At 37.5% G+C, this 22,653-nt stretch overlaps 1 protein-coding gene across 7 annotated transcripts in view; it reads left to right on the top strand.

Annotated features, from left to right (window-relative positions):
* The window catches only part of adgrb3 (adhesion G protein-coupled receptor B3), an 87,229-nt gene that overhangs the window by 19,212 nt on the left and 45,364 nt on the right, over positions 1-22,653 (top strand). For 4 of the 7 annotated variants that reach the window (XM_049736168.1, XM_049736165.1, XM_049736166.1 and 1 more), the window contains exons 2-7: positions 12,157-12,267; positions 14,115-14,276; positions 18,633-18,797; positions 19,610-19,774; positions 21,032-21,196; positions 21,692-21,793. In XM_049736168.1, the coding sequence (XP_049592125.1) occupies positions 12,157-12,267; positions 14,115-14,276; positions 18,633-18,797; positions 19,610-19,774; positions 21,032-21,196; positions 21,692-21,793 (870 nt within the window). The remainder of the gene's footprint in view (positions 1-12,156; positions 12,268-14,114; positions 14,277-18,632; positions 18,798-19,609; positions 19,775-21,031; positions 21,197-21,691; positions 21,794-22,653) is intronic. The other 3 variants (XM_049736167.1, XM_049736169.1, XM_049736170.1) reach the window with 3 other exon arrangements.

The following is a 22,653-nucleotide window of genomic DNA, read 5'->3' as shown; positions in this document are numbered from 1 at the left end:
TTCCCTTATGTTGGTATTGATTGCTCATAAGAAGGTATGGATGACCTGCGTTAATCCATTAATTGGAAAGAAATCCTAAGGATTGGAAACCAAAGCTTCCGGCTTAATGTTGCTATTTAAGATCGCTTGTTAACACATTGGGTGGTGAGCTGTAGGTTTCCCGAAATGGACTTTATAGGTTGCACATGTAAATACAGTGAATCAAATACATACTATTCTGCATTATTCTGATATTATTTTAGTACATCACTGGGTAAGGATATTGATGTCATTAATTCTAACATCAATAATAAACTTGGGAAAAATTATACCCCAAAAGAGACTAAATAAAATACAAATGGTCTTTCAGGTTAAGTTTTTATCTACACAATGTTCAATCATATAAGATAAGCACTTAACAACATTTTTAATTATCAATACACGATGTTAAGAAGCTACTTTTAAGCTAGAAAAATTGACTCATATTAATGATGTAAACTTGTGATGACAAAAGGTCTGTTTCCGGGTATTCCCAAACGATATAGGATAACGTGAGGCTTTTTTGCACTTTTATTTAAAACGTTTGTTCCCGGCTCTTCCCAAACAGCAGAGAAATAGAATACCGTAAGGCTTATTTGCACTTTCATTCAAAACAGTTATCTGACAATTTCAATCCTGCTGACCACATGTAGTTACCGAAAGAAACAATAAGTTTGCTTTCTATTTGTAACATATAAGGAGTTTCCAGACTGGCACACACACGCACATGCACAAAGCTTCACCCTGCTGCTAGACATCAAACTGCACATTTCGGTTGCTCTTTCTTCTTCCGTGGCTTCGTGTTGTTTCAAAGCCTGCTGCCATGAAAAGTTTCTTGACAGTGCTATGACAGTTTGAAAGGCAAATGAATAGCATAATCAAGGAAGTGAACTCTAACTCTCCCATAATGGGATGGTGGTACTGGTGTCATTTGCTCACATCTCTACAAAGAAAAAAAGAGAGAAACGTAGGGAAAAATGAAAAGTTGGATGTGAAGCTACATCCAAAGTGCATTGACTGACATGGCAGGCAAACGATAATGAAGGAAAATCTCCCGCTGTTTTGAGTTTTTGTGATACTCCCCATGGGCATTACTTCGTCTGCATCTATCATAAGCTCAAGGGAAGTCAGAGAAAAGAAAACTCTGACTTGTGATGAAGAGTTTGAACTGAATAAAAAAAAAAAAGTGGTCGTACTTTGACCACATGGGAGGCCACTAATTACATGCTGCCAAGTTATAGATGGCAGAGACAGTTTGAAAAAGAGAAGAAAAAGAAAGGGCTCATTGGTGGTGACTTATTGCAAGATCAGATTAGAATCAGCGTGTATCTGTCTGGTGCTGTGGCCTTGGTAGCAGCATGTTGCATTTACGATGATGAATACAGTCATGTTCAATGTATCAAGACAAGAAAACATGCAAAGTATACTGAACATTCAAAAGTAATATTATAGCAAAAGATGTACACTTTTTTGTTATCATGCCGGACTGAATTTCATATATATATATATATATATATATATATATATATATATATATATATATATATATATATATATATAGGTATGAAAAACCTGTAGTCAGTGTCTGTCAGTTGCATAGTTGACACATTTTTATATATATTTAATACCCAATCAAGATTCCCTCTTGTCTCCTCTTCTTTCCAACAACTTTTTTTTTTAATATCTGCTTTTAAATTAAAATAGATTTTTTTTTCACTTTCTTTCAGCTCTCTGCTTAATGTTTCCCTGGATTGATGAGGAGTCTCTTAATGGATTCTGTCATGATTCAGCTCTTTGGTTTATGTAAAAAAAAATACTAGGATCTTATGGTAATGATCGCGCACTGTGAATTCCACATTGACTAAAAGAATAACAAACTTAGTGTGAAAGCATCAAGCTTCTTTTATTGGCAGAAATGAAACAAGCAATAAAATATTTTGCAGTGTAACTTGTAACCAATCCATAATGTTATATAAGCCTATAAGCCTATTAAGAATGTGGATATGTCTAACTTTTAAAGTTTTAGAGACTTGCACAGCCAAAGGCACATAAATCTATCGTGCAACTTTGTGCTGAATTACTATTTCAAGATACTTCCTTATGTTTCTCTGATTGCAGTCAAATCCGTTTTTTTTTTTGTTTTGTTTTGTTTTGTTTTGTTTTATGGTTTAAATGATTTTATTGTTTGCTAATTCATCTTTTAGACACATTTTTCAACAGTGTGTTGGTTGAACACCAAATCGTATCACGTCTGTGCAGTTCAAGGTTGATATATCTGGTGATGGAAAGACAAAAAGTAATTATTGTTGTCTCTTATTTGCAAGATTTGGATGGGTTGAGTGCAAATGAACAGGAAAAGTTGTGGTTCACCATTACTAAGAAAAGGTTGCGGCTTGCAAACACCTTTTCCTCCTTTTCATTGGAGATGATTTGCCCTTAGTTCCACCATGTTATAAGGATCAGAGTTCTGTCTTAGACCCTCATTAGGTATTGACTTCTTCTGTGTCTGCTACACGAAAATAGTCTTTGTCTCTCAGACAGCCAACAGATGAGAAGCCCGAGCACACTGATCTTTCAGACTGTCAACTTTATTCGGATCAATCCGTCATTCATGTCAGCTCATAATCTGGCACAGCCTCAAATGGTGTTTGCTGAAAGTATATTTAATGACGTTTGCCCTCCCCCTATTGCAATCTTGCTAATGTGTTTCAGATGATATTTATACCACAGAGCCTGATGTATATAAAAACACTTGACTCAGCAATCAGCGGGGCAGCCAAATTTGCTGCAAAATAAGCTAAACGTAAATAACCCAAGAGGCCTTGCGTTATATTGCGAACACCTGATGAGTTATTATATCATTAATTAACCTGTTTGTGTCAAAGAATTGTCATTGAGTATATCAGGGGTCCTCAACCTTTCTTGGACACACAACAAAATTTCTCAAATGACCTTTTATGCCCATGGAGATTCAATTACTGGGTGAATGCAGCTGATGTATGTGACCACTGGTCCATTTTAAAATGAGGAGGAAATCCAGAAAATGTGCATTAATCAGTGCCTCTGAATACCATAATGAGGTGAAAGGAACAGTCTGAATTATTATGATTTCTTTATCCATTTAATGCACCGGTCTCTTTTAACGAGCAAGCTCAGAGCAAAAATTGAGCTTTTGGTGGTTTAACTTTAGTCTCAATAAATTCTAATTAGATTGTCGGAAGGGGATGCATGAAAAGACTTTTTCAACCACACACATTTTGTTGATGAGAGGGAAAATTATATGTGGATAGGGTTTCTCATTAGGATGACTCACGGGAGGATGGCTCGACTTGCATGAAGATATATACGATACGGGGATATGTTGAGGACAATAACCCAAAAGAAGCAGATGAATAACATATTTAGTCGGGATTTAATGTCTTAGGCCACATTTATTTTACTTCTATCAATATTTCGAAGTGCTTTCATGACTCAAGAATATATATACTGTCAATATTGCCCCAAAAGTACGCCTTTCTGTAACGGCAATCTTATGTCTGCTTATTTTAGTGAATTGAACATTGGACCATGTTACAGTGCAGATTTGTACATCAACAACAATAAGCACAAACCCAGAATAAATCAAAGACGCTTTTCTGCTAGAAGAAGTGGGACTACCCACGTCATGGGCTTTTAGAACTCCCTATTTCTCCTTGGTTAGTCTGTGTACTTCTTTGCTGCTTTTTTCAGTCCACCAAATGGACAAAGCGGGTGTTTCACAAAAGAAAATGTATCAAGGAAAAAGGCAAAAGTTTAACTTTTCAGAGCTTTTCAGACAGATTCCCCAAGACAGACACACAGAATGAAATATGTTTAATCCAATATGGTTTACTTGTGTTTGTACTTCACATTTTCTTTCTAAAACTTTTTCCTTTTCACAGATCACTTAGGGATTGGTGGGGGGCAATAATCTTCTGCGCACCATGTGTTTAGAAACACTGATTTTGTTAATAATGCATTTTCCCCATTTTTTTTTAATGAGAAACTATTGTCCAATTATAAGACTGCTGACTGGGAAAAATATGTAACAAGCGAATCCTGTTACGTAAGAGTGCATCGGTATGGGATAATTAGGTTTTATATTGTGAACTGTAATCTGAATGACCTGAAACATGTTAAACATGTTTGTTTTTTCTCCCTCATAATGCTTTATATTCAAGACATGGTAACTGCAGGGAATCCTTTTGACGCGGTAATCAATTCCATACACTGGGCCAACAGTAGAATGTCAAATGGCTAATTGACCGCAGTAATGGTGCATAGCTTTGTGGCGTTGCATCGTGGAGACGTGCACATTAAAAAACAATTAATTCCCAATACTAATGCCACCCATGGCTGCCTCGCCTGCTCGCTAAAACAAGAAGCTTTCACGGATTACTCATTTCCAACTCCTTCTCATACATTTTCCCACATTTTTTAAGATGGTATCACTTGAATGCATTCTTTTGCCACAAGGTCACGATGTGCTTGTGATGGGATTACATCGAATTCAGTCAGCGCGCTACTCAAAATACAACAAAGCAACTTCGCTGATCAATCGCATTATGAATCATAACAGATGACAAGAGATGACGTCAATGAATGTTGCAACTTGATCTAATCATGTAATTGCTTTCTTACATGCACATGCCTATTTGATAACGTGACACTACTTTGTAAACACATCCAAGCAAATAATCCCACTGAGTCAGTTATTACTTACTCATCAGAGATAATTTCAATCTGCATTAATGAATGTTTTGAGGACCCGTTCTTAATGTCCGGAGAGGATAACAGGAAACATTATTCTTGGTGTCACTCACAGGAACGAATTAGGAAGGAACTTCGTTTATATTTTGCATTCAGTTGACACTGCAATTGTGTGATGATACTCAATAAACAGTGAAATAGAGTTTTTTTATTCACAATCCAGTCTGAAAGGTCGATATTAATGTCCCCCAGTGAACACTATCCAAAGCCAGGAGTTTCAATATATGGCTTTATAGTCAATTAACATTCAACTTCAAACTGACATGTTGTCTCGAGCAGCTGTCACGGTGCAGGCTTCTATAAATCTTCACTTTTGAGTGTGACATGATCATTATACTGTATATTTATAATCTGAATATCACCTTGTCTTGGCTTGTCTTGAATATCAAGGTTCAGGCAATATTTAAATGCATTTTGTGTATTTATTAAAAACAAAAAAAAAAGACTAGCATAAAGTATCCTTATGATAAAAAGACAGGACAAAACTGAAAATCAGAGTAAAATAATGACACGGGTGCGGGAAATATATTATCAAAAATATTATTAGCAAAGTTCTAAACTGTTTCTAGCATGACATACAGAAATATCAGGAAATGATATAAATGTTGTCTTTTAAAAGGAGTCAAGCAAAAAAATGACTCAATAATGTATGGATAAAGCAAATAGAGTCCAGTGCAGCCATGCATATCTATGAAACAAGTGTTATAAATGTGATGTGATGCTCCCCAACTCGGTATCAGAATCTATTAAATAAAAATCCCATCTCGCCGCTGTTGTGCTCTTGTCTAAGGACATTTTCAGCATCACCACTGTGTCCTTGTAATTATTTTTGAGAGGGTATTTGCTTTAACATGAGCTTAGTCAATGAGCCAAGACAGGGCATGTTGCAGGCATCTTCCTCATGACTAACTTGCATATGACACAATGTTCCCTACGCTGATAGATGCAGGGTGGCAGTCTGAAGCTCTGGGTTTTACCGCTCCAAAAGGAGGAGACATGATTGGAGCCGTGGAAAAACTGACAGCATGAATTATGAAAGTCTCATTTGGGGCTTGTTGGAAATGATTTATCTTGCTTCACAATGTGGTCATCCATTCTCTCTTAAAGGTGAAAATGCCCGTATTGTGTTTTGCGCTTTTTTCTTTTTATTTCTGATGTCTATCTTCAGTTCGGATATGTGGGAATTTCCATGAGTGCGCAAACTATGACTCTGTTAAACCAAGGTCACTACTTGGCATGCCAAGCAAAATAGCTCAGAAAAGGACAAGATGTGCTGTCTAAAAACTGGCGGTGGTTGCAAAAGGTGCTATAAAAATGTGTCATGTTTCTCACTTGACAGATGCACGGCTGGCATGGTGGCATCGAGCTTGGCGGTGTGTGTGTGCGTGTGTGCGTGTGTGTGTGTTTGTTAGTGCCAGGTCATCTACTGGGCTTGTGTGTTTCCACATTGATGCCAAGAGCTGCTAGCTCGACGTCTCCTTGTAAGGACATTTCCTGTATGTATTCACCCAGTTAAAAAAACTACCATAATGATGTTTAATGTAAAAGGAAGCGAAGACCTCCACCAAGGAGGAAGTATAGTATTATGGTTTCATATCAATACATAAGATTCCCCCCGAATAGTTGTTTCTACATTTCCCCTCGTCCAATTTCGGGAACACATAATGGATGTTTATCAGCATTTTCTGAAAATTTTTTGGGCTTTGTAAATTTTTGCTTTTTTTTTTTTTTCGGGACCCATTGATAATTGTTTGGCCACCCCACAGCCCCCCCAAGGAAAAAAATAGCATAGCTCCGCCAGTGACCAATACACCACAGTAACTAAATAGCAGATAACAACAATGTTCATCCATCTATCCTTTCATCGAGCTGGAAACTATTCCACCTGACGTTTGAGCAAGAGGTGGGTTACACTCGAGATTGGTTGCCATTGAACTGCAGGATGAGTACAAGAATATTAATCAAACAATAAACAATAAAGTGAAATAGTGATTAGGTCACAAGCAGAACATGGATGGATGGATAATTATAAACTTTCAAATCACAACACCATTACCAGAAACAAAAGAATCCTGAATATAAGTATCCAATGCAGTATACTATTCTACGCGTATTTTCAGAATTAGCCGTGGTGCTCCCAGTCGGTTTCATTAGTAATCTGCTTCCATCCTTGTTTCTGTCAGTGCACAGTAGTCCTTTTCAGTTGTGCCTTGCAGCGGCGGCAATTTTACTCATGGGTGGTTCAGCACACTTTTTTGGAGGGGGGGGGAAAGCTGAGGATCTTGCTAGTTATAAGCTGCAAGCTTGGCATCGCTTTCTCTTGAAAACGTTCCATAGGCCGATCCATTTTCTGATAGCATCATGCAGCGTAACTGAAATCACAATACACGCCTGGCATTATCATGCAGAGGGTAAATCTTACGGGGTAGATGAAACGGAAAGGGAGGATCTTCCATTTGCTGCTGGTGATATGTTCAGTTTCCCTGTTATTTAATCCAACCTTTTATTATGAAATATTTATGTTTTCACAGTGGTACAGACTACAATGCTCGGTATGCATTTAACGTTGTGGCTTTCAACAGCAGCGACGATTCAATTTATACTTGTTTGGATGAATTGAAGCGATATGAAAACAAAAGCGCCAAAGCCTGCATGACTCGCGCGTGTGTGTGTGTGTGTGTGTGTGGGGGGGGGTGTCATCTGGTTATAGCACCCAGCAACAGGGCTTCTTGATGCAGTGCTTTGATAACGTCAGAGCTCCATCTAGGTTGCCCAGCACGGTACTGCTCAATAACCTGGTGATTTGGATATGGGCTACAAATGATTTTTAGGATTCTTTCCTCAGCGGCCGCTCATTGCTTGCATATCAGTGCAAGAAAATGCACTAAGCTTGCTTACGACGCACTATTTTCTCAGTGTCTCTCTGAATTCGTTCTTGTTTTTAGGAGAGTTCACATCCTTTTCAATGAGGTGCATTGGCGGCTGCACTGAATTCTAATTTGGCTGCAATCTCAGTCATTAGAGGAGTCAAGAACAAGCAAACAGATGGCGGGAGAAATATGACGGATAATATGATGATCATTTTCGGATTCAGCGCAACCCCCTCATTTTCTTAATGAAGGACAAATTGACTCTTTTATTTTTAACGTCTTCTGGGGTCCATCCGTCAGGTTGTGCCAGAATTAAAGTGTTTCTGTAGTAGCCGTACAATAAAGTATAATGAACTAGTCTGATACTAAAATGTTGATTGGGAAACATTCTTCAATACCAATACATCTTATTATTGCGAATTAGAAATCAATTCATACAGCTATTTCTAACAGTGAAGTGAGTTTAATATAAAAATACACAACCAAAATGCTTTGAAGTGATTTTTTTAAGTGTAAAAACAGTTGATGAAGTTCTGTTGGAGAACATATCTAAAGTATATTTGGTATTTTTATAGTTTGTTTTGTATATTAAATATATTATATTATATATCAAATTACCCACAAGTGAGTGTGTGTGAAAGTGGTTGACCTATGCGCCGTTTCATTGGCTAGTGACTAAACACTAGGGTTGTTGGTTTTCTCCAGATATTTCAACTTAATCCCACGTTGGAAAGACAAGCATGTGTGGTTCATTAAATATTTGAAATGACCCACAGCTTTGAACGTGTGTGTGAAAGTGGTTGACCTGATATGCCGTCTGATTGGTTAGTGACTAGAGGAGGGCACTATAACTCACCCATGATCCTGAACTAGACAGTGTAGAAAATAAATGGATGGATACACACAAACAAATACAATAGTAAGTATTCATTTATTCTCAAAACTTATCCTGATAAACCTTCTATTGGTTACATTTAAAATTAATTCTTGCCATTCCCCATTGTCAGAGCTTTTCTAAAACCAGGTTTAAGCCCCTTACAAAGCCAAAAATAGCTTCACATTCAACTACAATGTGCCAGCCTCCTAAGCTCAGCTGTTGGGAAGTGGATCAAAGACAAGCATTGAGTAATGAGGTATTCCTCTTTCTGGTCTGCGTGGACTAAACGCTTGTCGCTATTTTGGGATCTTAAACTCTTCAAAGTGCAGCAGTAATGAAGTGCCACTCATTAAGAGTCCCGTTTGAGATGGCTGGTCAGGAATAAATCAAGGGTAACAAATAGGAGCTACTTCCAGCCAGTGCTACCGTGAAAGGAGAGTGATGCTAAGGACAGATGACTGACAGGGGTCCTAAAAAGCAATATTTTAAATTGTCTGCATAAACATAGAAGGGTGAGATTTTTTTTTCCCCCGGGTAGCACCCTTGCTGCCAGTGGTATGCAGTACAAACAAGGTTAGATCCATCAGTCATTGGACACAAGGCAGCCTGCGAAAATAATTGCACATGGAACATGTCCATACAGTAGAGATGTGGCTGGCAGGATCACCACTGATGCTTTAAGCCTCAAATTCCCAACATGTAGTTGATCAAAGCCAGAATACCGATAAAAATTATTAACATTGGGAATTTGGACTGTGTGATACATCTTGACTTGTTTGTCAAGTATACGGCACAGAATCAGTTGTGGGACATTAATTAAATCATGCTGGAATATCTTTGTAAATATGGACGCTAATTAGGCCTGAGAGCATTGCTGAGCTGCGACGGCTCCGAAAAGCTCCTGAGCTCTACAAATCAGGCTCACCGGAATAGTTGGCATGGATGAGACTCAACCATGATGGCAGCTCAACATTCGAACTCTGCTTTCCTGTTCAGTCACAGCCCAGTGGCCACAAGTAATCATTTGTGTTAAGATGATTTGAGTTACGAGTGTGGTCATGGTGCAAATTCAACTTAAATCATGGGACAAGACTTGCCCATTGTCAGCTCCTTTCTTTGTTCCATATTCAGAATAGAGGCAAATCTAACCCTGAGGGACCAGTTTAAGAATCAAACAGATGCAAAAGCATGATATTCATTTTCAAAATGATTACAAAGATAAGATGAATCTGCTAAGCAGTGTGATTTATGGAGGTCAACCAATCAGTTTTCTTGAAATTGAGAGCAACACGCTTTAGCTGAAAATAGCCTAATCTCATTCCCAAACCTCTAATGATTTGTTGATGTCAAGTCGATAGAAACTTGAGGTACGGCTGTATACAGCATTATTTCTCTATTGTATGATCCTGAATCCTAACTGGATTCTTTAACAATGAGAACATTTGCTTCCCAGGGTAAAAATAATCTAAACTCAAGTGGGGTTGTTGCTGGATATTCTTCATTGGCTCAAGGGGAAAAAATACAAACAATTTATTTATGGTCAATAGAAAAGTATTGGCATTTCCGAATACTTTGGTGACTCATTGTAGCAGCAAGAAAAAGTATTTTATTTTTATTCTGTCTTCAAAAAGAAATCTGTCATGCATGCTAGACTATATGCAGGCCTGCTAAAGTCAATGATTAATCTCGTCTAAAGATATAAAATAACCATGATGGATTTCTATATTGATCAAATCTGATGTTTGATGGATGCCAACAATTTTATTCCTCAATAATCTTGAATGAAGATACATGTGTTTTAAGTTCAATTTCAGATGTTTGATAGCTCTGAATAGCTCTCCCTACTTGAAGATAGCATTGTCTCAAGAGTCACATTTTAATGCTTTCTGCTCTAGTAATGTAGTTCAAGCGCTTTTTTTCACCGTGCTTCTAACAAATGATCGTAATCTGTCCTCTCCACACTGACTTGAATTAATATCACAATAGAATTACTTTTTCTGTACTTTTATTGTTTCATTTCTTTTTCATCCTTTCTCACACCGCCCAATCAAACATCTTTGAATCTAAAGAGAGGCAATCAGTTGTAATATTATCACAAAAGTGTGATTAAAAATGTCACATATGTGGTGACTGTCATGACGGTTATATTTAAGCATGACTTAAACCACATACCAGTAATTGCCTCTAGGACTTGAGCCAATGTTCAGTAGACTAAGTAGTTTAATAACAACAACAACAAAAGAAGTTAACCATCATTGAATTGAATGAAGACCAAACAATCACTACTACATCAAACTCACTAGCCAATTATGGATCATTTGAGAAACAGTAACGCCACAGAATTCAAAAGACAAGAAACAAGCACCTTTGAATTAATAATAATACTTTTGTCTAATCTGTCAAACTTTATATGGCCCAGCCCTGTTTGAATAAATTGTATAAATGGCTACATTTTTGTTGCAACCTTTTCCATCCATAAATGATTTCCATGGGGGCATTCATTGACACCCACGGTTGAGCAAGTGTGTTCTAGTTTTAAGATATTAGGAATTAGACTATTTTTTGGTGTATATGGAAAATCCTCCCTTTTAATGACTGGTGCTTTGGACTGCCTGAATTACTAATATGGCCCTTGCATCGGGTTGAAACCTCTTTTGTCACAAGTTGTGTATACTGTATATACTTTTGTTTTCTTCATAAAATCAATATTACTGTTCAAACCACTTTTTTTTATTTTTGTAACAAATTGACTAACCTAAAGTGAAAATGGCTTGTTCTCTTTGAGGATGAAAATGGTGGAACAAAAATGCAGTTTTTTTGGTTTCTTGAAGTGATAACTTTGGAGGTATGAAGATTCCACCCGACGACACCAATAAGCAATAGCAATGTGACGGTGTGACTTTTATTTCTATTTTTTTTATTCATCACCTGTTCAATATTTGGTAATGATTATATCACAGAGGATCGCACTGACAAAGGTTCTTATCTTCCACTTAAACAAATTTGCCCTTGTGATAAGTAGACATTTATTGGGTAGCTATTAGAGTGGTAGATGAGAAAACTATTACTTTTGTCCGTGTTGTCACATCACTTTGTCCCTGTGTTGAAGACAAAGTGAGTAAATTGCTCAAAATACAATATATTCATTTGGCCCGAGTCCGGCACAATGAAATTAAACAATAGAGGAAACTGTGGATCAATCGCATGCTATGTCCATGACCCCCTCCTCTGTGGCTTTCTTACAGCTTACACATCTTACTTTCATTTTGGTTTCTTTTTTTTTTCCTGGTTATGCGGGAGAGCGGGTGGGCGGGCTGTCGGTTTGATTGACGTGGTAGTCAAGTAAAAGCGATGTGAGTTAATTTGCATGTTTGCAATGTGTCGACACTCTGATTACAAGCTCAATTAATAATTTGACTTCAGCCTTAAATTTGTTGCATTGTTCTATGCCCTTGAGTGGAGGACAGATTAAATACAAACATGTGTGGTCTTTGTTTCGAGCCATGTACTGCGTTTGTTCCCCCAACATCCTGACCAAAAAGTATGTAATAAGTTTGTTGTCTAAGCCTAGCTTTTCATATCAACCTCTATTTTGTCTCATAGAATATGGAATGATCGGAGAGCATACAGTAAAAAGTCAGCGGCCAAGATCAGTTCATGACACAAAGGCCCTGCAGGAGCAAGCTGAATCTGCTAAATTTATGGCACAAACTGGTAATATGATAGTTATATTTCCCTATTTTATTTTCTTAACTAAACTTAATTTCATCATGCATGCTCTCTCTTGTATTGCACCTTCTTGAGTGGAAATGTTTTGCATTATTATTATTATTATTATTATTATTTTATTTTCCCAACCCATTCTCGATGACTACATAAGAGATAATAAGGCACATGTTTCATTTATTTATGATTAGCTTTCAACATGGAACAGGAATGTGGGTATGGTTAATATATTTTCATTTAGATGTTTACAAATTCAGTGTACTCACAGAATACTAATTTTAAAACTCAGGCCCAGATGTAGTTGTTTTCTCCAATTTATAATAAATTTAATGCCAAATGACTCACAAATAAAGACATAATGTGACTTGAGTGGAGCTTAACAATCAAAATAGCAAAGTAAAGTCAACCATAAAATGCCAAAGTAAAATATTGAGTATATTCTCATGTTATATTATAATTAATGTTAATTTTGTTTAAAAAAAACAACAACAACGTAGTATTTAGTTTATTAGTGGGTTATTTCCTCTGGAGAGTTTTGTTCTTTGTTTGCTTTGGGAAAGTGTTTACCATTTGTTGTTCTGTTCACATTGCTGTTTGTTTAACACCTTTTAAACACTGTCCATTTCCTTTTTAATTTGCAACCTACCATCTCACAAAATTAACATCCAACTCATCAAGACTTGGAACACACGCTTTCGATATGTCGCATCCCTGTCGAGGTGTGTTATTGGAGTGCTTCTCTGTTCTTCATCCTCACATTATTTACATTCCCTGTGCTGCCTCATTTAACAAATTGATCCACCTTCCAGTCTATTTTATAATCTCAAAATCTAGCTGCAGTTTTCTGATACCTAATTGGCTGAATCGATTTATGTTAGTATGCTATGTGGTAAGAAGCATAGGGTGCTTAAAGCGATCGCTTGCCTTCAATAAGCCTCAGATAAAATGATTACATCAACAAAAAAAATAATAATAATAATTGCGTACGAGGCATTTTGTTGTACTGTGGTGTTGGTGACATAAATATGCTGCTGTTTGGGTCCCATTTGGGCTTTTGTGAATCTGTTATCTCTTAATAATTTTAATTTGATGACTTTAATTAACAGCATCAATAGTAATTCAAATATAAAGAATAATAAAACCCACAGTTGGCTAAAAGGCCTACAACAAAGAACAAATTTAATGTTATTTATTTTATTTTTACAGGGACTCATCATTTTTGGGGATGATCAACTAACTGCAATCGAGTTTTAACTTATTGGTAACAAGAAAGTGTACAAATACCACATGTCAAGGAAATGTTTTTGCTGCAGTGCAGGGCAATCCACAGTTCCCACCTCTTAACTAACCCCCTTCACAGTTTCCATTTTGTTTTATCAGATGTCATCCATCCTTGCATGTCACCATCATCTTATGAAGTTTTATTTATTTATGGTGTTTTTTTACCTTGCTTTTTCAACATGTTTTGTTTCACTGAAATGCTTGCAAAATTTATACAGATGAACTGAAAGAACGTTCGAATGCAACAATGTTTACTGTTAAATTTTTGATACCCACTTTTTTGTGATCTTTGGATAAATACACGTTTGTTATGACTTGAAGTGATATGCTTACTTAGTGATTGCTGTCAAAACAATCCAATACCTATTTGTCGAAGATCACAAAAAAAAAAAAAAAAACGTGTAGTGTACAATTGGGTGCCTTTAAAACTTGCCTCTTGAAATCCGGCTAACTTTGGCCTCGTCCTATTTTACTGCCCACTTTGCCACTCCTTAGCCGCGCCCCCCCAAGACCATATTGCTGCATTTAACTAGTGTCACCCTTCTCCCATACAGGTGAATCAGGTGCAGAGGAGTGGTCCCAGTGGAGCTCTTGCTCTGTAACTTGCGGTCAAGGGTCGCAGGTGCGAACAAGAACATGTGTCTCACCATACGGAACACACTGCAGCGGCCCTTTAAGAGAATCAAGGGTTTGCAATAACACTGCCCCTTGTCCAGGTAGTGTTAGCCGCAGATTCTTGAATGTTTCTTTTAACTCATTTGTTGTTGAAATGGCAGGAAATGTGTTGTATCGGAATGTGTCTTGCAACGTATTATAATCATCATTTTAAGCGCTCCTAATCAAGTGTTTTCTTTCTAGTTATTTTGTGAATGTGTGGTTCTTTTTGTCATTATCACCGCTATGATTTCACCATATAACAAAAAGGCACCTCATCCGCAGCAAAATGGTTTAATGACGCTTGATTCTGCACGGAGCGGCAACTGATAAAACATCTGCGTCATTTCCTTGAAGATTATCAGGGGAAACTCAAAAATAGCTCGGCTGCGTTTCTTAAAGCACACCTTCCACCTCACAAGCCCTCATCCTCAACCTAAACCAGAACAAATAATATGACAAATGAGTCATCGCGTCTTTTTATCAGGCACTTGTTCATGCTCAAGAATAATTAAAATGTTCTTCCAGTACAAATAGAGGCAATCACAGAACAAATGAGCTAAAATATGATCTACTTCGTGCAAACATATACCAAACACTATTTTTTTTTGGACTGGTGGTGGCACAACAAAAGCAAACAAAAATGTACAAGGGCAGGAATCACATTTGATGAGAAGTTCATGGTTCACTTAGGGGGTAACAGTGTGTATAATTTTCACGGCTTGAGCTGTGAAGCTGTTAGGAGTCCTGGTGGTCCTGCTGCATGAGGTCCAGTTCTTTGATTATGTTGGATGAGTCAGTGTTTGTCTTTGTGGTTTTTCTTGGACACCGTGTTCATGTGAGCAACTCAACTTGAGATGTTTACTTTTTGAAAAACAAAGTTATATTATAAAAAAATAAAAAAAAAAGAGTGCATGCACACTTGGTCCGCTTCACCTATAAACAAAAGCTACCCATTGGGTTGCAGATAGCAATTATGTTGTTGTTTTTTTTTTTTTAATCAATTGAAATGTTATGAAAAGCTTCCATCAACCGGCACTGATGCATAGCCATTTCAGCACCTGCTCATTTTCATGTCAAGAATGTTATGCTGTCATTTTAACAGTGGCTGTCTTTTTTCAATATAGTTTTCACACTTCAACTGAAGTGAACTGTTCCGCACCAAAGTTCACAACGCGGAGCCGCTTCTTTGCCACATTTGACCAAATGAACAGTACCAGCAGAGCAATCGCATCCACAGTTGGTTTTCACCCAACTAAACCAGACAAGTGTGAACGCAGCCTTGTACTGTGATTTGATGTGGAAATTATTTCACCGCTTGATAAAGGAGCTTGATGGCGCTGTTAAATTATGTGTCTAAATGTATCCAACAGTGTAGAGTGGCCTATTTCTGAATACAAGGAGAGACATTTTCGACACATACAAATCTGGTATGAATGGAACTTAATTTTATATACAGCACATGTAAGTGGGAATTTGGCTAGTATGTTCTAAAGGGTCCATGTTCTTACTGCGCGAGAGAAACAGAATGAATCATTTCAAATAACAGCTGAGTGAAAGCCAGCTCTAGAATTACTTCTGTTGGGATCTAACAGTATTAAGGACTTGGATTGACATGAAAAAGAAATATAGATAATAACCACATAGTGGAATTGGAAAATCCTTCCAGTTCATGTATTTTTGATTTTTTGGCCAATTATGAATCCAGAACATTATTTCCTTATGAAAAAGTTAAATAAACAAAATTGTAAAGTGATTTATATTCTTCACACATAGCGAGTGTGAAGAAAAGACCATAACTGTAATTTTCAAATGTCTAACTCAATATTTGTCTTCTGACCTATTCTGCTGTTTTGTTGTTTCATATGAAACTAATCTATATTTGCGTCTTGTGAGGGTTGAGTCACTAACCTTCCAAGCAAACTTCCAACTGGCTTTTTTTTTTTTTCTCTAGATATTAATTTATGCATCAAATGAACTGACTCATAATAAAAACATCTCATATTTCTGCATGCCAACGTAGAAGCATGTACAGTACCCAACCCGGCGTATGCCAAAATTAGATGTGTTGCTTTTTGCATGTAAAAATATGTTGATCGATCATTAATACTATAATGAAATATCAATATTGAAAATAGCCTCTTTGGCGCTTCTGTTTCTTTTTGTTTCTTTTTTTCCCCCATTTCAATGTGACTCATGTCATTCAGTCAATATGAGTCATCAATCAAGGTTTTTGAGTTTTCTTTTTAAACCTCCTCTTTTTAAACAGAATTCAGATTACCTTGGTCGATTTTGAAGGCAGCTTTTCTTGACAGAATGTCAGTGAATGTTTGACATTTATAGTTGAAAACACCATATACCCATGAATTTTTAGTACTTTTGAACAACAGCTAAGTGAATGAGGTTTGTGGTCTTATCAATTCTAGCTCCCCCCCACCACCACCACCACCACCACCACCACCACCACCACCACCACCACCACCACCACCACCACCACCACCTATGTGCAATTGTGAGAATAATGATCCCGCTGCTAAATAAAATGTTTTTTATTAAAGAAAAAAAATTGAAAAGCCTTCTGAAGTTATAATTCTGAAAAAAATAGACCATCTGATAGTGTTTTGTATGTGATGAAGGCACTGGTTTTTGTAATCAAACAGCAGAAATAATTCATGGTGTTCGAAGTTATTCATTGAGTGACAAACACAACTATTTCCTTTTGCTAAATTGCAAATTTATGAACCGGTCTGTCAAGTTCACTGGCCGGTCTCTCTATTGGGTTGGCCTCAAAACATTTGCTACGCTGCAGCATTATATTAAAAAAAAAAAAAAAGAAAGTGGTCACAAAAAAACGCAGTGATACAAATGCAGATATTATAGACATTGTGTTCATTTATACTTTTCATGTTTGTAGTTTGGCGCATCAAAGCACTGGCCAGAGGCAGGGGACTGAGACTAATGCTTTGCAGGAACAATCAGTTTCTTCCTAAAATACAAATAACCCAACACTGATCCTGAGATATAACTATTGCCTTTGTACAATTCATTTTACATCTACAAAGCAGCCTTGTGTCGGACAATCACCAAGGTCGGGGCAGTGTACTTTCTACCCATAAATCTATTTGTTGCCTGTTCCAGGTCACTGGTCAAGTTTTAGATTTGTTTAGAGCAATGTTCCGATAAGAAGTGATAGAAAAGGAAACTTTTTTTAGAATCTAGCCCCGAGTCAACCCTTTGGTGTACACCTCCGTCTGAAAGACAGCAGTCCGACTGGTGTATATTTTGCAAATATTCAGAATACAAAATACATTGTAACCCTTTTTGCAGGTGATCTAAACTGTATAAGACCACAGAGGTTTGCTTTTGCTATTAATTATCTGGTGCCAAAGCAAGATGTGAACTAATGTAAGTCTGCTGCTCGAATTTCCATATTTTACTTTCCAAAGTAAAACTTTGAACCAATCGTAAACACAGTCTGCAGTTTGAGGAGGAAGTTGCCATCTGTCAGCTGTAGATGCTGAATTAAATTTCACTGCAAACAACATATTTTGCCAGCTACTGTGTAAAATTAGAAAGTTAGAACAAAACACTTTTGTCCTTTAAAACTCAACTAATGAGGAGGCATACAATGAAAAGAAAAATGAAAAGAAAGTGTGTGCTCACTCACTAACAATTGCTGCTTTACTGATTCTTTTCTTAAAATATTGAGGAATAATTATTGCAGTAGTGCATCTTGAGGATGCAAAAATAAAATAGCATCATCTGGGATTTACACTGATCTTAAAGACGAAATAATTGCCTACCTTGGGAGCATTTCTTGCATCGTTTGCACGCCTGATGTCGAAACCTACCTTAATTCAGATTGTATGAAATCTGATACATATTAAAGATTATTTATAGCACATGACTTTTATCAAAAGTAAGGGACCAGAGTTACAGTCTTTCTGCTGCATAATATTTATTGATACGTTATTGCAGTGTCAAATTTGCAGAGACCATTGTCGTTCCCAATCAACCAAATCTTTTGCAGTCAACTAAGCAAGAATTAGCAAACTGCAAAATTAAGCTGTCCTACCACACGCCAACTACATCTTTACTTAAGAAGTCTCTTCAAACCAACCTGGAACAGTGATCTCTCTCGTCTATGTGCCGCTTCGTTAATTAGTCTTCACCCTGAAAAGTTAAATAATGATTGCCAAATATACTTAATTGACGGACGCTTATGCCCGAGGCTTTGTGAATTAAGCCTGTGAGTTGTCCATCTGTTCATTGTTTCATCTACTATCTTAATAATAGCTAATTACATTTGATTGATTTTATTTCTTTTTATGGCTTTGCGCAGTTTATTATTGTTCGTTAAAGCAATGGCACGACGAAGGGGATATTGATCAGGCCTGACACCTTCTCTGCGCCCGCAGTGCACGGCGTATGGGAGGAGTGGTCGCCGTGGAGTCTGTGCTCATTCACGTGTGGCCGAGGTCACCGCACTAGGACTAGGATGTGTGCGCCCCCACAGCACGGAGGCCGGGCCTGCGACGGACCTGAGACGCAGACTAAGCTTTGCAACATAGCCCTTTGCCCAGGTATCGTCTGTCTGCTAGATAACTCGACAAACGTTAGAAAATGGCACTCTTGAGCATCATTTTTGAAGTTTTGAATCAAATTAGGGTTGCCTCAGGTTTTTCAGTTCACACAATTTTGTTACTTCACCACACACTTTTCATACTTAAAGTAGTTTCACAATGACGGAATTATGTATTACCATAACATCGACGCATACGTCAATGAATAAACTTATTACAATAAACAAGGTAGACAAAATAGCTTATTTGACTCAGCAACCCATTAAATCGCTTAAGCCAGTCAATCTGTTTTTGGTGGAATTGTCTTGGTAAAATCATCAATGCAATTACAATTAGCAAAGAGTAAAATGTGCTAAAAATAGAAGCAGTTGAGCTTTTATGCATATAATCGTGCTGCAATCAATCATGAGAACAAAGCTGAATCAATCCAGGATTTGCGGTGCATTTAAGCTTCTACTGTAGTACTTTCCGCGCACCCTGTGAATCGTCAATAATATTCTGCTGGCATCAAAGTCATATTAGTGCTGATCATTATTTTTGACTTCACAATAATTCTTGCCTATGCCCTGTTGGGAGTTGATCTTGTCCTCCGTATGGACAGCATTAAATAGTCTTGAACACCGTGACAGTCATCATATCAAAGTAAATCTGTAGTCTAGTCCTTCGGAAGTACTTACATTGCCTAATACATTTCTATCCCTCTGGATTTTATTCTAAATCTTCCATTTCTGTCTGCCCTTTTTATCTATTTATTATTAATTTTCCTTCCATCACTTGCGACATGCGGTATTGTGTTGTGGCTGGTGCCTCAGTGGATGGACAGTGGCAGGAGTGGAGCTCTTGGAGCGATTGCTCAGTGACCTGTGCCAACGGCACTCAGCAGAGGACCAGGCAGTGCTCGGCGGCCGCACATGGGGGATCGGAGTGTCGCGGTCACTGGGCAGAAAGCAGAGAGTGCCATAATCCTGACTGCACAGGTAAAAAAATAAAATAAAATAAAATAAATAAAAAGAGGCTCTTAGTTCATAAATGTGAAGGGATGATGGAAGCCCATTTTGCATTACAATTATCGCAATCATTCTTTCTAGCAGGAACCCAATATTGTTTTTTTTTAAAGCTTTCTAGCGAAAGAATCAAGAAAATAGCAATAATGTTCAAGACCATGCTCTATCAATTGGATTTGTAAAATCCAGTTAGAAATGCTGTATGCCTTTCATAGAATTCCGGGTTAGGCGTCCACCCTGTCTGTCAACACCATTGATGCATTAGAGGCTCAGAGATGTCAGCTTAGTGGCCACCATCAAGCCTTGTCTCATCACACCAAGGCCTTCACATAATCTCCTGATGCAATTTTTGCTACTGCAGCCTGAGAGAGCACAGATTTATTCCCTTACTTATTCTTCTTTCATTGTGAAAGTCTGTCGAAATGTTTCGCAGCTAAATTATCAAACCGAAGCACTAAAAGTAACAAAGACTTTTGAGGGTGTTTGTATTCATTTTTTCCAGCAATTTGTGTGATAATGAACTCGGCAATGTTGTTGTTGGCTTCACACAGTGATGATACATTATGCGATTTTTTTTGTCTTTAATGAGCTCAGCCAATTTAGCAATTCAAATGTATCACAAGGTGAGCGATCAAACGCTTGCGTATTAAAACTGACTATGCACATCAAATTGATGGTGGCTGGCGAGTTATTACGCACTGCTAAACAAACCAATAAATTAAGGTGTGGAGGGAATGAAGGACAGTGCCCAGTCTCCGATAATAAACGATTTGCTACAAAACAAACATCTGGATAGTTTTGGCCAGTCTGACTTGGTAGTTTCTGGTTTCTACATGTGGGCAATAGAGTAGGCGGTTAGTTGAAGGACAATGCATGTGTTTGCTGCTTCTTAAGAGCAGGGGTATGGGAATTACCATATTGCTGAAGGGTAGCATTGTTTTGTCTAATGCTCAGTTTAATAGTCTTCATTACAAGGGCATAAAACCTGCTGCTGGTTATGGCAACTTTGAAATTATTAAGCTGTAACGTTGGCAGCATGAGGGAAATAATCAGCATTTGTAGAGAAGCTTTTGCAGCCATAAAACACACATGCTGCTAAGTGCTCTAAGTTATTTTGTTCAATTTTGGAGTATTACTAGCATACTAAGTCTGAGATAAACAAACGGTGGAAGTAAATCTTTGTCAAATTGGATGTTTCTGATTGAGCCTAACAAGATGACTGTGTTCCAGCTAACGGCCAGTGGAACCCATGGGGTCCATGGAGCGGCTGCTCAAAGTCATGTGACGGAGGATGGCAGAGACGAACTCGAGTATGTCAGGGGGCAGCGACGAGCGGGCATCAGTGTGACGGCAACAGAGAAGAAGTCCGGAAGTGCAGTGACCAACGGTGCCCAGGTGAGGCACAATAAATGGTATTACACAATACATCAGCTGTTTAGGTATTGAGAGGAGATGAATTATATTACCACAAACATACATGCTCCATTGATGCAAAACAAATTTCTACATCAAGGGGAGATAGTGCCCCCCCCCCAAAAAAAAAGAACCACTCATCCTGTTTTGCTGAGCTAAAAGCAAAAACAAACATATTGATCCTTGATGCACAAATTCCAGTTGGTATTGATTAGTTGTGGCTGTTTGCTAGATTGTCTTACTGTACATTGACATTGTTAATAAGCTCTTGGTAAAATAGATCCATCTTTGAGCTCACACCACTGATTTTGTATTTTGTGAATCAACATGTTGAACAATGAATGTCGCTAGTATGTGTTCACACAGACTCGTATTGCTAGTATTGCTTTTCAAAGTACTGCAAAGAAATGATTGCCACATTCAGGAAATGCAAATGGTTAGCGCAGTACCGTACAATACTTACATTTTGAATTTCAGCACCGTATGAGATTTGTCCTGAGGATTATGCTGTGTCGATGTTGTGGAGACGAACACCTTCTGGGGAACTGGCTTTTAATAGATGTCCACCCAATGCAACAGGTGAGGACAAACAATTATTTGTCATTGGTAATTTATTTAAACGTCTTAGTATATGCACCGGGCAGTTATTTTTGCTTGATCAAGGAAAAATAAAATAAATATACAAGGAAAAGGTGATTCAAGAAGAATATATTGATTTACCACAGCAATCTTTAAACTACATGGCAGGCGTTATTGTTCTACAAGTTTCTTGCCTATTTTTTTGTGAAATCTACAAAACCTTGTGACACTAAATCTGGTGCCAGAATTCCGCCGCCAAATCCAGGCACAATGCCCTTATCCCTTCATCCCAATTCAACACTCAACGTAACTCTTGGCAGCACCTGTCAGATTTGCACGGTGCTGTGACTCAATGCACATTTGTTATCAAAAAATTATCTGATGTGTTTTTAGACATTTGGCAGAAGGAGCAGTCACACTGTTTTGTTTTGTAATGGGGAAGACAAGGCATGTTTTTGTTGCATGTTGCATAAACAATATAAAACCATAAGATACATGTTTGGAAAAATGATGAATTTACAATTTATCCTAGCATGGATTTTTACTATTACTATTACTTCACCTTACATAGTATGTTTTTCAAGGAGACAAAATTTGAACAGTTTTGGAAATCAGAAATACCATTTCTGATTTCCAAAACTTTTGACATTTGGAAAGTTTAACTTTCAGTTATTGCTATCACTAATATAGTCTATTTTTCACGCCATATCTTAACATGTTTTACACCGAACACAACAAAAATGGTCAAAATATGTGGATTACATCTATTTAATTGACGCACATGTCATAATTTGCTCACACAACAAAATGTGATATAAGTAGATATGCAATATGTTCTCATGATGATAATATTCCAAATG

The sequence above is a fragment of the Syngnathus scovelli genome, chromosome 12, assembly GCF_024217435.2.
Source record: "Syngnathus scovelli strain Florida chromosome 12, RoL_Ssco_1.2, whole genome shotgun sequence".
Lineage (NCBI taxonomy): Eukaryota > Metazoa > Chordata > Actinopteri > Syngnathiformes > Syngnathidae > Syngnathus > Syngnathus scovelli.
The sequence above is the reverse complement of the archived record's forward strand: the minus strand, read 5'-3'. Positions and strand labels throughout refer to the sequence as shown.